The following is a 16,597-nucleotide window of genomic DNA, read 5'->3' as shown; positions in this document are numbered from 1 at the left end:
TTCATGGCTTTCATTTGGACCCTCTCCAGTGTGTCTGTTCCTTTTTATGAGCTGTGGAGACCACAGCTGCACACAGGGGTGCTCCAGGTGGGCCTGACAAGCTCTTGGTGGTTTGGGACAGTCACATCTCTCATCTCTGCTGGTGGTGCCCCTGTGGGTGCATGGCAGCATCTGATTTGCTGTCATTGCTGCAGAGCTCCACTGCTGGGCCCTGCTCAGCTCTTGGTGTGCACCCCCAGGACCCCCAGGTCAGCAAAGGATCCCAGCCCGTGCCGGGCTCTTTGGTGTCATCGCTGCTGCAGGACCTTGCACTTGGCCCTGTGAAACTCCACTCTCCTCTTGGCAGCTCCCTGTTCCAGCCTGTCCTGCTCTGTCAGACGGCTTTCCCTGCTGGCACATCCACCTCACCACCCAGTGTGGTGTCACCAGCAGCCCTGGGGATGGTGCTCTCAGACCCTCTCAGATGGCTTTCCCTGCTGGCACATCCACCTCACCCACCCAGTGTGGTGTCACCAGCACACCTGGGGATGGTGCTCTCAGACCCTCATCCAGGTTATTTGTGGTGATGTTGAAAAGTGTGGGTCCCAGCATCGATTTCTGGGGATTCCCACTTGTGCCAGGCTGCCAGCCTGAGTTTTTAACCATTGACTGCACCTTGTGAGTGCACCCTGTGGGCCGGTTCCTGCCTGTTTTGCAGGCCGCCAGCAGGTATCCTGCTGGTTTGTCCACAAGAACTCTGGGGGAAACAGCAGCAAAGGCTGCTTGGCTGAAGTTTGTTAAACAATATCTGCTGCTCTGCCGCTGTTGACAGAAACTGTCATTTTGTTGCAGGTGGTCGGGTTGGTCTGGCACGATTTGCCTGTCCTGAAACTGCTCTGGTTTTTCCCAACCGCCTGCTTCGTTTGGCTTTGGTAAAGCTACACAGCAATTACGGTGTTTTACAGCCTGGTGCACTTATCATGGAGGGCCTTAAATGTTCTTTAACAGAGCTCTTAACACAGCAGCTTAGCCTGTTTTTTTTGTAACCTTGAGATCACTCACTTCCCATTGTGCTTGACCTCTGATTTCAGTGTTTTAGAGAAGGTGAAAATAGGATTGGTTATAGTCTGTGGATTTCAATAGAATCAGTCTGGGTTTGTGTCCTTGTTCTCTTAACACAGTTTGCTTTTTGAACTATTGTCATAGTTACTAAAGCATGATATTACAAATATAAAATGCAATACTTTTGATTATATAAACTTATTGCTGGATTTCTCTAAATTTTAGAGTCCCATATTCAACTTGTATTATCTCTGTTAAAAAGCAAAATGTTGGGGCCTGCATTCAGTATAAGAGAAATAACTGTTCTTATTCGTGAAATAGTCTCTTCCTGTTTGAAAACAAAGAACAGAGGAAATTCTGAAGATGCATAAGATTGGGAACATTTGCTAAAAAATAATATAATTGTTCCTGATACTGAGTAAGTTGTCTAGTGAGTAGTACAGCCATGATTTAATTTCTTTGTTCTTTGACTTCCTAAGATAATGCCAACTTTTCCTTTTAAAAGTTCAGTCGGAAACATTTGAAATGGCAAGAACAAATCCAGTGTCATTGGTGCCAAAATGCTGTCACTGAATGTTACGGAAATTGTAGTGAAAATCATAAATAATTTCTCTATTATAAAGTTACATTAATTTTTTTAAGGAGAAAGTTTGACAAATATTATTCTAAAGTAAATCAGAAAGAATTACAAAATGTATCAATATTGAGTGAAGTGCTAGCAGTGCAATCTTATACTTTTTTTTGCATTCATAAAGTAATAATGGAACCTTTTTTCTGTAGATAGATGTTCTGCTTCCATGCTTCCTTGGTCATATTCTCACCAACTTAAATTTCACTGTAACTCTGTTTGCAGTGGCTCATTTATCTGTTGGGTTTCTTCTGCCCCACCCCAGTGCTGCCTGACCCATTCCCTTCCTCTTCCTCCCTTCTGTCACCTCATGACTTCCCCATGAAGTAATTTCAGCTCTGTAGCATTCTGCACTCCCCCAACTCTTTCCTGGGCTATAAAGTTACTCTTATGCTTCTTTTTCCCTGTCCTATTGTGTCTGCATCCAGAACAGAGCTTGCTTCCCTCCCCCTACCTGCACACTGCCTGACCTGTCTCTCACGTGTGATTTTTGGGTAACTTTTACTCCTCAAAGACTGCTGATTGCACAACAGGAAAGAAAATGAAGTGTTTTGCTACCCCCTTGTCCCTTCCCCAGCAACTTCTTGTCTAATCTGTTTTCACCTCTGTTAGACATAGTGTCATAGTTCTTGTGTCAGTGGAGATCATTTTTGGAAAGAACTGTCAGAAAAAAATGCATACAAACCAAGTTACAATATCATTGTCAGGACAGGTCTCAAAAGCAACATATTCTGGAACTTAGTGCCCCTGATTTTTGTTGCTGCTGACTGGAATGAATGAGCAGTTGAGAAGTTGCTGCTCATTTAATTTGCAGATTTGGCCCAAGGTCCCATACAGGTGTTCTGCTTGTGTGTTGTTTTGTACAAACAAACTGTAAGCTACCAGGAAGAGAGCAGGTTTGGGATTTTTGGTTTTGTTTGGTTTGGGGTTTTTTCTCTCTGAAATAACTTGGTTTTGTAAGGTTTTGGTCAGATAACTCTCCTAAACTTAAACCCCATTGCACACGCTGTCCTGTGAAATGGCAGTGTATTTTGAATTTTTTAGAAGTCTTCTATGTTTCCATGTCACCTTGTCACAACCTTCTTCCTGCTTCTCAGAGTGTATTTTTATTTTGATTTGGCCTCAGCAGACTTAAAGCTGTGTTGGTGTGGAGAGCTGAGCTCTGTCCTTTGGTGGCAGGGAGCCTTTAGCTCAAATTCCATTGACCGCAGCCCTAGGCAAAAACAATTTCCTCAGGGTGTGGAGCAGCAAAGAAAAAATCCATTACAACTTATTACAAAACAAAACCAACCTTTAAATGATTGCAAAGCTTTTTTTTTTTCCAATAATTGTAGTTAGCTGGTCCTTGCTAGTGTACATATTGTGGGGGATTTCAAATCCTCCCAGTGTTCACACAATATTCATTATGGTGGTTTGGTTGGAGACACTGGGCCTATAGGCTGTCAAATCTGTAAATACTTACATCTGTCCCAAAATCCATGTATCAAAATGAGTTTAATATTAAATTTTTAAATAAGTTTTTCATCTGCAAAAAGGTAACAATCCAAATCAATTTTAGGGGGTTTAATTATATAATTTTTCAGATTTAAGTGTGAGGTTTTTATGTACCCTTAATTTGTTGTCGATTTTTATTGAATATTATTCAGTCTTACCTGTTTAAATTTCTTTGACTATATGTGCTTTATCTGAGTACTGAGGAATGCAAGTTGCTTTAAAAAATTAAGATTTTTCTTCTTTGTGGATGTTAATGTAAAAAATTTTATCATCTTTCTATTCTAAAACTTTCTTCTTCTGTTTAAACTAAATTCTGTAGCATAACTGTGTAACATTCCTCTTAGATGAATCCTTTAGTGAAACTGTTGGGTTAGAAAATAAGAAGGGGAGGAAAAGGATTTTGAATAATAAAGCTGAAATAGTAATACCAATGTTTTGTAAACATTCTGAAATGCAAACATTCTGAAACCAAGTTTATAAAATTTATAGCTCATTTACAGGTACTGAGCGCTGTACCTGTGAATGAAATCCACAGGTGTGTGCTCAGTACCTGTAGATGAGCTATGAATTTTATAAACCTGGTTTCCTAAAAGTCATTGACCAGCAGCCTGTTGATAGCAGCTGCTCACACATGCTCACATCATAAATACATTGTGCTGGGAGTTGGCTGCTGCCTCTCCTTTGGTGTGCTGGGCCATTGAGCACCACGGTGTTTGTGTGTACATAGGCATTAAGAAATGGATGTAATTGTTTGTTACTCTAAGGTGCTGTTTGGATTTTATTACAGCTGTTAATTTTCCTTTTCTCCCCATAGTAGTAGGTGCTGTTCCTGTGTCTGTCTGTATTTGACAATAACTGCTTCTGGCAGAAGGTTTTCTGTGCACTTACATTTTCCAGCTGTGGCTTTTTCAGTTAAGGGTGTGGCTTTTTCTGACACAGTTGTGTTAGAATAGGCTCTCACATAGAAATACTTATCATGGCAGAAAGTCCTCTGGCATTACAGCTTATCTTACTGGGGGGCTGTAGTGCACTGCATCAGAAAGAAACTGTCTGTACTGCAGTGTTGTGGCTGTGAAGACAGTCTTAATTGTTTTTCTAATATGTGTTTTTACTGCCTGGGCAGACTGTTGTGATTTCCAGTGTGACCTTCCAGTTTATAGAATCACTGGCCATTCCCTATGGTGTGTTCACATTCCTTTTATTTATTTATTGGTATTCATATTACTGAAACTCCTACTGGAGAGTTCATCATGCCTTATTCCCAAAGGGTTTTTCAAGGAAACTCATAAATAAATTTCAGTGGCTTTACAAAGTGTTGTCAAGCATGTCTGCTTTCAGTTTGAAAGTTGATCCCTTCAATACCAGTAGCTGACAGCTATTAAAACAATTACTATTACAGTTATGTTGAAACAATTAATAATTAGACCTTGCAGGGAGGATTACATTAATTTTGGGTGTCTGCAAAACTGAGCTGTGAAACAGATATTTAACCTTACATATCAAATCATCACTGAATGTTAATCATTGCTTTTCATGTGAAATGATTGCCACTACATAGTGATGAAGTAATAGCTTCCCAAGACCTTCTTGAATGCCATTGTGTACTTGGATGGAGGAGTAATGCAACTTTGGCAAGACACTGTGATCCCACATTCATGTTGCCTTTGTGGGCTGTTAGGGACCAGCCTCTCGCCAATGTGAGTAGGAAACTGAAGTAATTATGTGTGTCATTCATTCAGAAATAGGTTTCGGTGCTCTGAAAGTAAGATGGAATTAGTGTAAATAATTAAATGCAAAATTACATTTGCAGATGTGTGTGCAGTTTAATTTAAATGAGATTGTGCATGCACAAACAACATGACACTTAAACCCAGCCTGAACATCAAATGCCTCAGCCAGCAGGAGCAAGCTGTTCTCTGCTGGTGGCAAGCTCAGACTCCCTTGTTTTCCTGTGCTTTGCTTTTCAGTAAAGACACATTTGTGGCTGTGCTCAGCAGAGTGCAGTACAAAGTGAACTGCTGAGTGGTTCTGGTTGTCTTCACTTGCCATTGTGCTGTTTCTAAACTCCCTGATTTTTTTTTATAAGCAGACTCTGGTGAAGCTCAGACTTTGCTTGGGCTAAGTGAGCTGTTACTTCAAGAGGGTAAGGCACATTTGGGTCTGCAAATTGTTGTTTTTCAACAAAGCCCTGGCTGTAGAGGCGGTAGTATGCCTGATGGAGCTCAGGAGGTTGGAAACAGTGTTAGTAGGCCTTCAAAAGCATTTTCAAGGAAGGAAGAGGCCAAGGGTGCAGGCTGGAGGTTGTGAGGAGAAAGAGAACTTAGCAGGAGTGTATTAGGCATCTGAAGCTGCCAAAGGAGAGGTGTCTGCTGTAACTTCACTCGTTTACAATTTCCTAGGTCTAATACCTTAAAAGGTTTCCCTTGTGGATAAAAACATTATTTCTCCTTGCTGTACCCTGTATTTCTCTGTGGGTGAAGGAAAGCGAGCAATTTAAATAATAAAGATGTGCCTATGAGCTTTAGAGAAGAAAACAATCAACCATGATGTTTAAAGTCTAAACTTGAAAATGAAATATTTTAAACACTGCAGAGGTGTCTTTGTGTGTTTATTTAGTAACTTAGTGGGTGGAAATCATTGAATGTTTAAGTGCTAACATAGATCTTCATAGTAATATCCTGTTCTGCAGAGTCAAGAAAAGAACTTTATTTTGGTCATTGTGTTCAGCTTTCTCAGTTCACTGGTTTTTTTTCATTCTGATATAAGAAATGAGTTGAATTTTGAAACTTCTTTCTTAATGTAAGAATTAAAGAGGATGAAATCTGCTAATTCTGGAGTCTTGAAGTAGATAATTTTCTTCATCTCAATGATTTTGTTTACCATAATCTGCATTTCAAAATTTATGTAAACATGTGTTTGCTGTGTGCATCCACATCTGAAGTGGTTTTAGCTAATAAGCATGCAAAAAGATTACTAAGCAAATTAGAAGCAGTGTAAGTTAAGTCCCTTACAAAAATCTAAAAATGGCAGAAGAATAGAGACATATGTAAAACCTTACTAATTTGAGATGTAGATGATGAATGATTACTTACATGAAGATATACACAGTCTTTTCTACTTAGTTGTAATTTGATGTATCAGGTGACCAGGAATTGGAGGCTTGAATCTCAAAGTGTTGTGAGGGTGGCTTTATTGAACTGTCTTTTTGTCAGTGGAAGGCTTCAAAATTCTTCTGAGAAGCATTTTGGAATGAGGACTGTGACACTGTGCCCAGAAAAGTGGGATAATGTTCCACCCAGGAATTGCTGGGAGTGGAAGAGGGGTGTGAGCAGCGCTGGCTGAGCTTTCAGCCTTTCTGCTAGAGGCAGGCACCTGCTGACTGTGACCTGTACAACTGAGAGGGACCCTGGCCAGGGCTGGGGGCTGTGTGTGTCTGTGCTTTCCACATTCCAGAAACCACATGCTAATGTGGTGATGTGCATCTTATTGAATGGACTGAAATAAATGTAAGAAGAACACTTTGGGTTGCAAAGTCAAGATTGCTGGGTTTGTATCCAGAAATGTGTTTGCAGTCCAAGCATGTTTTGGTGGAGCTGATTCTTCTTCTTATAAATGAACATGTTTAATATACTAATTGCAGTGATCATTTAATTTCTGATTTCTGCAATATTCATTTGCTTATGTCTGCTTTAACTTTTTAAGAAAAAAATAAAAGGCAAAAGCCCCAAACTGATGAGTTGAGACTTCACGTCTGCAACTTCTGTCATTGTCCTTGAGAAGATTTGAAGGATTTCCATGCTTCTAAAAACCTATCTGGCCAGACAGCTTAAGGAATTTTTTCCCCCCCAGTTTAAATGGGAGCTCTCATATTAATTTTCAGCTGAATTAATTTATATGCATATTGGACTTTTCATATATGTTAGCCTACTTTTCTGATCTTGTATATTAAAACACTTTTTCCTACTCTAGAATATTGTTATCTAGTTACACAAACACGATTTCTCATTTGGGAAGACATGCTAGTTTTAGATGGATTTGAACTGTTACTTTGAAGGTAAAAACACATACTAATTTGGTAATTATTTCCTTGCTTGATTTATTTATTCCTCTTCTCTGTCCTTCTTCATAGGTTCCTTAAAACTGTGCTATGAATGGTGATTCTGGTGTGGGGGTGGTGACTTCACCACCTCCAACAACAGCCCCTCATAAAGAGAGGTATTTTGATCGAGTTGATGAAAATAACCCAGAATATTTGAGAGAGAGAAATATGGCACCTGACCTTCGCCAGGATTTTAACATGATGGAACAGAAGAAGAGAGTCTCCATGATTCTTCAGAGCCCAGTAAGAAAAGAAATGCTTCATCTTTGAAGTGACAAGTTTAATAACTTTTTTTCACTATCAGTACGGGATTGGAGAATTGTGTGTTATCTTAGATCCATTTGTTGTTTTTTCTTATTGGCCTTTCTTGATTTTTTTCCTCATTCTATCTGTTTGCATTTTTATGGTCTACTCACAAAGCATCTCTTCAGTCTGGCTTTCAGATTCCTCTGTATAATCATCAACATCTTTTCATATTTTCCATTATATCCTCGTAAAACATTTTTTCACTTGTTTCATTTATTTGTTTCAATGTAATTCTCTTAAGAATAGCTTATACAAGGCAGGTCTGTCCTGTACTCAGTTTTCCTTTTGGGATTTGGACATATGAAATATTTTTATAATCCCTTTCTGAAAAGGTGCACAGTAATGAAGTATGAATGATTGACATTTAATATTGAAGATGTTCCCCTGGGGAGATAGTACACAAACAAACTTTCCCTCATGATGTTTGTATCTTTTGTAATAATAGTGAGTGACTTTAGATACAAAACATTACATGACATAACTACACTTGGAATACGGATGTGGTGGTACATTCACAATTTTCCTATTAGGTCAACCCATTTGATTTATGGAAATATTAATAAATTGCTTAATAAAAAAGTAATCACCTAATGACTGCAGTACTTCTCTTTCAGTGCAAATTCCAGCGTTCTTGTCAAAAGCAGGAGTTATCAGCAATAATAAAAACTCGGGTTTTCTTCCTTCCACTTTAAAATATATTTTAAAAATCCCAGGAAAATGTAAACAACCTCTCATCTGAACAGGTTTTAAAAATTTAATGTTCATTGTTTTCTGTGTTCCTGGATGCCTTCTTGGCTCTCAGTTCCCTGTGAGCCGCAGTGACAAATTCTCTTTTCTGGTTCTGCTGCTTTTCCTTTCACATTTTTGTGTTAAAGTCAATTGTACATTCTCCTCCTTCCAGAAATTCGTAGAGCAAGGTTCAAAGACTTTTGGTGTTACTTGAAAAGAGAATGCTGGAATTTCTATAAAAAACCCCAGGTGACTCAGATCACTGGAGCTCCAGAGAGAATGTTTTGAGGTTACAGTATGCACCCAGTAGTTCTGCCTTGAGGTGTTTGTCAGAAGAGGAGTAGGATGGTTCCATCAGTGTGCTAGAAAGAAGCTGTGTATGAAAGGCTGAAGTTCATTTAAACATGCATTACAACATGCAGTGTCTTCCTACTAGGCCTTCTGTGAGGAATTGGAATCCATGATCCAGGAACAGTTCAAGAAGGGGAAGAACCCCACAGGTTTATTGGCTTTGCAGCAGATTGCAGATTTCATGACAACGCACGTTCCAAATGTCTACCCTGCAGCACCTCAAGGTGGAATGGCTGCATTAAACATGAGTGAGTGCACCTTCAGTGATCAGAGCTGAATTCCTTTTCTCTTTTCTTGAAAGGCTTCACTTGAAGACAATGTGAATATAATGGAATACTGTGAAGTTTAAATGCTATCATGTTCTGCTCACACGAACACTTGAAATGAATTGATTAGTTTCTAAATGCCACAGTGGTATGCAATGTGATTATATATAGAGTTTATATCAAAAGTTATTTCAAGGATGGTATCTAAATTTAAAAATAAGCCTGATAAGTCAGTGCTATTAAAAATTTAAATATTTAAATAGTGCTAATTACTACATGATTTGTCTTGTGGAAAATCAAACACTTATTAGTAGTCTGGTAACAGTAAAGGGCTTTAGAAACTAATTATTTTTGCCATTGAAAGACTGTTTGCAGCTTTCTCCTGTGAAGTGAAGCTTTAGACAAGAAACATCAGCAAGCAAAACAAAGCAGGAAAAAAACCATAATGTGCCAATGCACATAGACACAGGTTTTGTGTTAAGATAAAATAAATCCTTGCCTGTGCTCCAAAAGAAATCTTCAGTTCTGACTGTAGCATGGCCTGGTTTTGCTTTTTCACAGTTGCTTTTAACTGCATTTTTAATTGCACTGTAACTAGAATTACAGTATTTGTATTTTTTTACCATAACCGTCCTCTCTCTAGCTTGTACTTAATTTTTCTTAATAAATGAACTTGTGTGCATCTTTTTAGGTATGTAATTCTTCTTTTTGGGAATACATGTATCACAAAAAGTGGAATATTTGGGATTACATTTTTCTTTTAACAATTAAGATGTATTTTGCAAACAATCATTAGTTTGAGAGAGGAAAAAATATTTTGCTAAGAAATGCACTGTCACGGTACCACTGATTTATAGTAGGGAAGGAAATGAATGCTGAGTCTACCAAAGCTGATAACCTTGCTCAAGATTGTCATTATATTTGTGTAACATAAATGATTTCATTCTAGGAATGAAAGTCTGCTGTCCATTCCTTAGGTTAACACGCTCATATTAGCCAGTAAGAACAACTGATAAAATAGTGGTGCATGTTGCTAGGTTTGAACTGATACTGAACTTGTCTTGTGTTTTTTGTACCCCTTCTCTTCAGGTCTTGGCATGGTAACACCAGTAAATGATCTGAGAGGGTCTGATTCCATTGCTTATGAAAAAGGGGAGAAGTTGTTACGATGCAAATTGGCAGCTTTCTACAGATTAGCAGATCTCTTTGGCTGGTCTCAGCTTATTTACAATCATATAACAGTGAGTATTGAATCAACAGATAACTGAACCAATTGTTTTAACATACAAGAGAATTGCTTCCCTCCCCTATCTGTCATTTTCTCTTTGTGTGTGAGAAGAGCAAAGTGGTATTGAAGGCAGTATAATAGTGAAGAGATTTGTCATTGCATTTCAGCTTGGATGTCAGCTACCACGGTCAGAACAGAGTCTTGAGAGAGTGTAGATGAGAATTCTTAGGATGAAATAAAGATTGCTGAAAGACTCTGTCTTTTAGTGTCTCAAATACTTTGACTAATTGTATTTATTATTCTACAAGATCAGTTCTTGGTTTTCTTGCTTTTTTTTTTTGCTAAGTACTAAAATATCTTCTTAGTCATTCAGCTGAATTTTATAATTCAGGTACCAGCCTTTCTGAAAAAGAAGCCATAGTATTTCTGAACATGAGTGAGCTTCTCTGCTTAATGCAGCGTGCCAACAATTTTCCTTGTGACTGAGTAATCATTGGCATCCATAAAAATAATGACAAGGAGGTCAAATCAAGGAGGTTTTATATGCCAGAAGAATGGTCAGCATGAGTCTCATGAGCAAAGTCACAGCTGTGGTGTGCAGCCCCATCAATTGTTGTCCTAACAGAGCTGAATTGTTTTTTATTCTACATAGTAGAGATTGTCCTTTATGTATTTTCAGTTCTTCTAGTTGCAGTTGGAATGAAATATGGTAATATTATTTTTACTGCTTTTTGAGAATTCAAGGCATATTATTTGTGAACAGATGAAGATGATAAATGATATGTGTAGGCATAGGATCAAGCCAGTATTGGTTAGATCATTCAGTTCCTGTTGTAAGGGAACATATCCAACATAATGGCTCCTGTAAACAGCTCTGTGCCACCCCCAGATTTTTCATATGTGACAGGAAAAGTGGTTTTGTAAAAGGGACATTAATGCACTGAAAAGCAAACAGCTTTGGAGATAGCTTTCTAGTGTAAAGTTCAGCCCTGGGAATGTTTGTACATTTAGATAAAACATAAATGTATTGAAGAGCAGCATGTCAAGGGAAGGGGTTGAGGCAAGGGCATGTAATTGGGGTGGACTGCCTCAAGTTTGCTTTCTCTGGGGAGGAGTACAAGGAAGATATCAGTAGAGGAGGTACCAGTTGAGGTGGAAGACAATCAAAGCACTTGAAAAATGAGATTCTGAAAGTGTTTTACTCAGTTCTGAATGACAGAGGTACTGGAAAGCTCTTGGCTTGTCAGCAGCAGTCCCAAGTCATAGTTGTCTTTTACAAGCTCCTCCAGTGAACAGCATTCTGAAAGATGACTGAAAGACATAAATTCTCTTCAGAAGCTGATATAGAGCAAGGTTGTTATGTTTATTAAGTAGTACTAAGACACCCCTTTGGAATGTGGTGAATGCTACCACTTCCTGCAGTGCTGGTGTTTGACTCCAGGTTTTCACTTTTTTTATGAGTGGATGCTGTAATTACTGCGTGATTGCATTCAAGGTAAAAGCTTTGCAGTGCACTTGTGAAGTAAGAGAAAAGGTACACAGCCTTCTGTGAGGGTCATAAGCCTGTGTGTTAGGGGAGAATGGGATATACTCTCATACCCTCACAATTTCCATCTGGGCATATCAGGGAGTTGGGTGGAGTATAGTTGCTTTTTTTTGGATCCTTATCAATCCCTGACAGCTACTGTATGTGGAATTGCTCAGACTGGTGCAGTCCTGATGCAGAAGCAGAATTACAGAGCATCACGAGCTTTCATGCCAAGTATAATAATGTTGAGTATGCTTGGGTACCTCCAGGGTTTTCGTGTCAAGTGCAATAATGTAGAGTAAACTTGGTTGTCTCCAGGGTCAGGCAGAATTTGAGATTACAGGTTTACAGAAGGTAGACATCATTCACCAGGTCTTGGTTTGCTTTGGGGGCATGAGCTGTTAACTGCATTTAATCCCAAAGCAAAGTAGTTTGTGAGTCTTGCTGCTTGTTTGTCTTTGATTTGAGCTTTCTTATTAGCTTTTGGGATATTTTGAATAATACTTGTTCTTTGTCTTGCATAAATGAGTAAGAGATTTTTCTTGATCATTTGCACTTCTGTAGTGGAGAACTACTTTGGTGATTCACAAAAGTACAGATTAACTTCAGCTGACTGCTTCAGTTTAAGATTCTTATGCTGTAGCATGTTCCCAGCTGGTTGTAAAGGAAACCAGATCTGTGCTGAAAGCTTTTGCATGACTGCACAACTACTTATTAGAATTATTTTTTCCCTGCAGTAGAACTATAGCAAAGTAAATGTGTATTTAATGTTGCAAGTAGTAGAAGACATGAGGCAGAAACAGCATAAAAGTAGCTGCCTCTCAGGGAAATTCAAAACACATAAATATCTTTGAATTTAAAAACCCAAACCCACAAAACAAACTACCCAAATGCTGGGTAGACTCATAGCAAAGTAGGGAGTTGTCTCATGTGTCCAGTAAAACTTTAGAAGCCTATTAATTCACCATCAAAAGACATCTTAATTACCTAGATGTCCTGTAGTTTTCATTGCACAGACTTTAAAGAGATACATCCCAGGATGTGAATGCTTTAAAGCCAAAATTATTTTTGTATTATAAACTCCTGATTGTGTGAATGAGACAAGAGAGGAAAAAACATAAGTGAAGGTCAGGATACTTGGTAGAAAATTTACAAGTGTGCTGTGCTGCTCACAGATGTCTCACAGGAACCAGCAGCAGTGACAAAACCCTTCTCAGCATCAAGATGTTTTAGGTCTTTAGAGGTTTTAGAGGCCAGTTCTTGTGTTAGCTCACAGCCTTTTACTTTATACCTTATGTCTTACTAGGGTAGAAATACAGTTGGAGTGTAAACTCATTCAACTGAAAGAATTTACTTTTTTCCCCTTTTCTCTCAGTATTGTTCATTTTATCCATAGTGGGCGAGTTGTCATTATAACAGAATGTAAGGGTTTACTAAATTCCACCAATCTGAAGGATGCTAGCATGTTACTGCCAGCTGGTTTTGTTCAACATTAGTTAATTAACAGTGCAGTGCATTGATTATCTGTTGTAGCATATATGAAAGTCATAATGTGTGTTATAGGCATACTTGCCCATTCCATAATCAGGATGTAAAAGTAACTTTAATGGTTGGGGACTTCTTGGATGCTTTAATAAAATCTATCTTCTTAGTAACTCTTACTCTTGTGTTATCCTTAGGCCAGAGTAAACTCTGAGCAAGAGCATTTCCTTATTGTACCTTTTGGACTCCTCTATAGTGAAGTCACTGCATCTAGTCTGGTAAGTCATTGTTAATTTTCATAGCTGTAAAACATATATATGTGTATATATATATATACACATATATACATATATATATATATACATATGTCACTTCAAATTCTATCCTAGAGAATATTTTACTTTTGTGTAATATGTTTAGAACAATGTTACTGAGCATGGCTGGTTTTGGTCCCGAGAGATTTGTTTGCCCATGTTCACCACCAGGTGTCCTCCAGTTGATCTACCTGTAAAGAGTGAATCACCTCAGGCCCTTTAGAGCTGCTGGGTGTTGAGTCCAGCTTGTTGAGGGAAACTTTAGGCATTTCAGATAGAAATGATGACAACTGGTTTTAGAGATCTCAGTGGTAGATGCTGAATTAAATCAGTTTTGAGTCTTGATAATGAAAATAATTCTTTTCATTCCCAGGTTAAAATCAATATTCAGGGAGATGTGGTTGATCGTGGAAGCACTAACCTGGGAGTAAACCAAGCTGGTTTTACATTGCACTCAGCAATTTATGCAGCCCGACCTGATGTGAAATGCATTGTCCATATCCACACCCCCGCAGGAGCCGCGGTAAGCTCACTTCCAGCTTTGTCCTTGTCCTGTTCCCCCACCCCCGCAAAGGGAGAATAGGTGGGTCCCTCAATCATAGATTTGCTTCCTATTTGGAGGGCAGAGAGCCTTTTAGTCTGTCTTCAAGTATGGTTCTCTTTAATCAGAGCTCATCCTTACTGGGTTGTTACCTGAATGGTCAGACAGTAAATTGAGTTCTGTCACTGGAAAATATGTATGTCATATATGTGTGTCCTTTCCCACAAAAGACCAGATCTTTTGACAGGGAGTCATCCAAACTTGAGTATATTTTGTTGGTTTTGTAAAGCACAATTTGTCAAGGATTTTTGAAATATTTGAAACTTTCCCAGTATTTCTGTTTGGAGAAAGTGATTACAAGTCAGTTCTGCCTCTTTGGAATGTTTTGAGAGAGTGACTTTCAGTGTTCACATTCTGATGATTTTTTAAATTATTGATTAACCAATTAATACAAGCATTTTAAGGATAAATGATCAAATTCCTAATATTTTGAGTTACAGAGTAGCCTTTTAAAATATATTTTTTAAGTTTATCTGCAGCGCTGCAGAATTATCTGTATCACCAAAGTTGTTCCTGCATGGGAGCAGGAGGGGGAAATAACTGAGTGGAGTGGAAGGAATGAAGGATGTAGTTGATTTTGTGGTTTGGTGGTTTCTTGGGGTTTTTCCTGAGTCTTTTTATATTGGTGTTGCTATTCTATAAAAACAGCCATATTGAGACAAACCCAAGATCAATATGACTTTTGTATCAAGTCCAAAAGTTATCAAAAATAGAGGCTTTAAGGATGGAGTATAAGACCACTGTATCTACTTGTAGAGATAGATTCAATTAGTAGATAAAAATATATTCTTATTTTCATTCTCATCACTATATTTTTCACTTCTTCTGTTGCAAGAAATTAAATCAGTTGTTTTAATATTTCTCAGGTTTCTGCAATGAAATGTGGTCTCTTGCCAATTTCACCTGAAGCACTTTCTCTAGGGGAAGTAGCTTATCATGACTACCATGGTATTTTAGTGGATGATGAAGAAAAGGTGGTTATTCAGAAAAATTTGGGACCTAAAAGCAAGGTCAGTATTTACATCTAGAATTAAAGAAAAAAGGAGGGGGGGCAGTATGTTTGTGTGACAGGTATGTTCTTTAATCAGTAGCAAATATTCTTTAATCAAGAGCAAGAAAATACTTGGCTTACTGCTGTTAACTTACTTTCAATTTTTCTCTAGGTCCTTATTCTCAGAAACCATGGCCTAGTATCAGTTGGAGAGACTGTTGAGGAGGCTTTCTACTATATTCATAACCTAGTGCTTGCCTGTGAGATACAAGTAAGAACTTTATTATGTTATATAGTAATACAGCTTGCTGTATTGACCTCCAAACAGATTGCTGTGTTAGTTTAGATCCAAGAGCTGAACCAGCTCTATGCAATGTGTGATGTCACTATATTGTGGGGGGACATCCAAAACTTTGGTTTCACTGACAATATTCCAGTACTGTATTGAAACTATCAATTTGCTGCCCATTAAAACAGATACTTTCAAAGACTTAAGACAACTTTTATACAAGCATATTCATTTATTTAGTTTTAAAATGAAGTATTATTTAGTATCTATTTAGTTTTAAAATGAAGATTTCTTCTGGGTTTATACCAAGTTTTTAGGGGTTTTTTGGTCATTTTCACCCCATTCCCCACAAGGAACTTAAAGATGACTCTATTGTATTTCAGGTCCGTACCCTGGCCAGTGCAGGTGGCCCTGACAACTTGGTGCTTCTTGATCCTGGCAAGTACAAAGCCAAGTCTCGCTCCCCTGAGTCTCCAGCAGGTGAGGGTACTGTGTCCCATCCCAAATGGCAGATTGGTGAACAGGAGTTCGAAGCTCTTATGCGAATGCTGGATAATCTGGTAAGGCAGGCCTTTTGGTCTGATTTTGATATGATAATGTATAAAATGCATTTTTTAAAGCTGCATGTGCTTGGGATAGTTTATACAGCCTGCAGCCGATTCTTTCCCAAGGACTTGGTGACAACATGAAAAGCATCAGGTGTCCTTTGTACAGATTGTACAGATTTACTTCTTATTCATATGATTGTTTTTGGTGAGATCAGAGCAGATCTCGTGGGATTTGCCACTTCCAAATCAGAGTACTGTGGTGCTTGCACCTTGCACTCAATCTGTATTTTCCCCTCTTTCCATCCCCTCCCAAAATGTGTAAAATTATTAATGTCTTATTAGGTGTGAGGTCCAGCATAATTTGACTAAGTTTCTACTAATCCCTAGAAGAGTTTAAAAGACAGGCTTTAAATAAATAAAAGCCTTCAGATAAAATGGTTTCAGTAAGAACCCATCTGCAATGAATGACCAGACACCAACATTTACTATCCAGCATCAGTGGGAAAGATGTGGCTGGGCACAGCAGACTTGTTGTATCTGACTGATACCTTTGGTAGATCCAGTTGGATTTCAGTTTCTCTAGGAAATACCAGTTTTATATTTCTTACTGCACATAAAAGGCAGCATCATTAAAGAAATGGCATTGTACTCAGTAGGAATGTAGAAATAGAAAGGAGCTTTCAGTCATACAATACAGACTCT

At 38.4% G+C, this 16,597-nt stretch overlaps 1 protein-coding gene across 12 annotated transcripts in view; it reads left to right on the top strand.

Moving 5' to 3' along the window:
* Positions 1-16,597, top strand: part of ADD1 (adducin 1) — a 63,787-nt gene that overhangs the window by 25,060 nt on the left and 22,130 nt on the right. For all 12 annotated transcript variants that reach the window (XM_066548697.1, XM_066548694.1, XM_066548693.1 and 9 more), the window contains exons 2-9: positions 7,293-7,505; positions 8,734-8,896; positions 10,004-10,155; positions 13,350-13,430; positions 13,840-13,989; positions 14,934-15,077; positions 15,231-15,329; positions 15,731-15,907. In XM_066548697.1, coding sequence (XP_066404794.1) covers positions 7,311-7,505; positions 8,734-8,896; positions 10,004-10,155; positions 13,350-13,430; positions 13,840-13,989; positions 14,934-15,077; positions 15,231-15,329; positions 15,731-15,907 — 1,161 coding nt within the window. In that variant the 5' untranslated portion in view covers positions 7,293-7,310. The remainder of the gene's footprint in view (positions 1-7,292; positions 7,506-8,733; positions 8,897-10,003; positions 10,156-13,349; positions 13,431-13,839; positions 13,990-14,933; positions 15,078-15,230; positions 15,330-15,730; positions 15,908-16,597) is intronic.

Source organism: Molothrus aeneus, chromosome 4 (assembly GCF_037042795.1).
Source record: "Molothrus aeneus isolate 106 chromosome 4, BPBGC_Maene_1.0, whole genome shotgun sequence".
Classification (NCBI taxonomy): domain Eukaryota; kingdom Metazoa; phylum Chordata; class Aves; order Passeriformes; family Icteridae; genus Molothrus; species Molothrus aeneus.
Note: the sequence above shows the minus strand (reverse complement) of the source record. Positions and strands in the feature narration are given on the sequence as shown.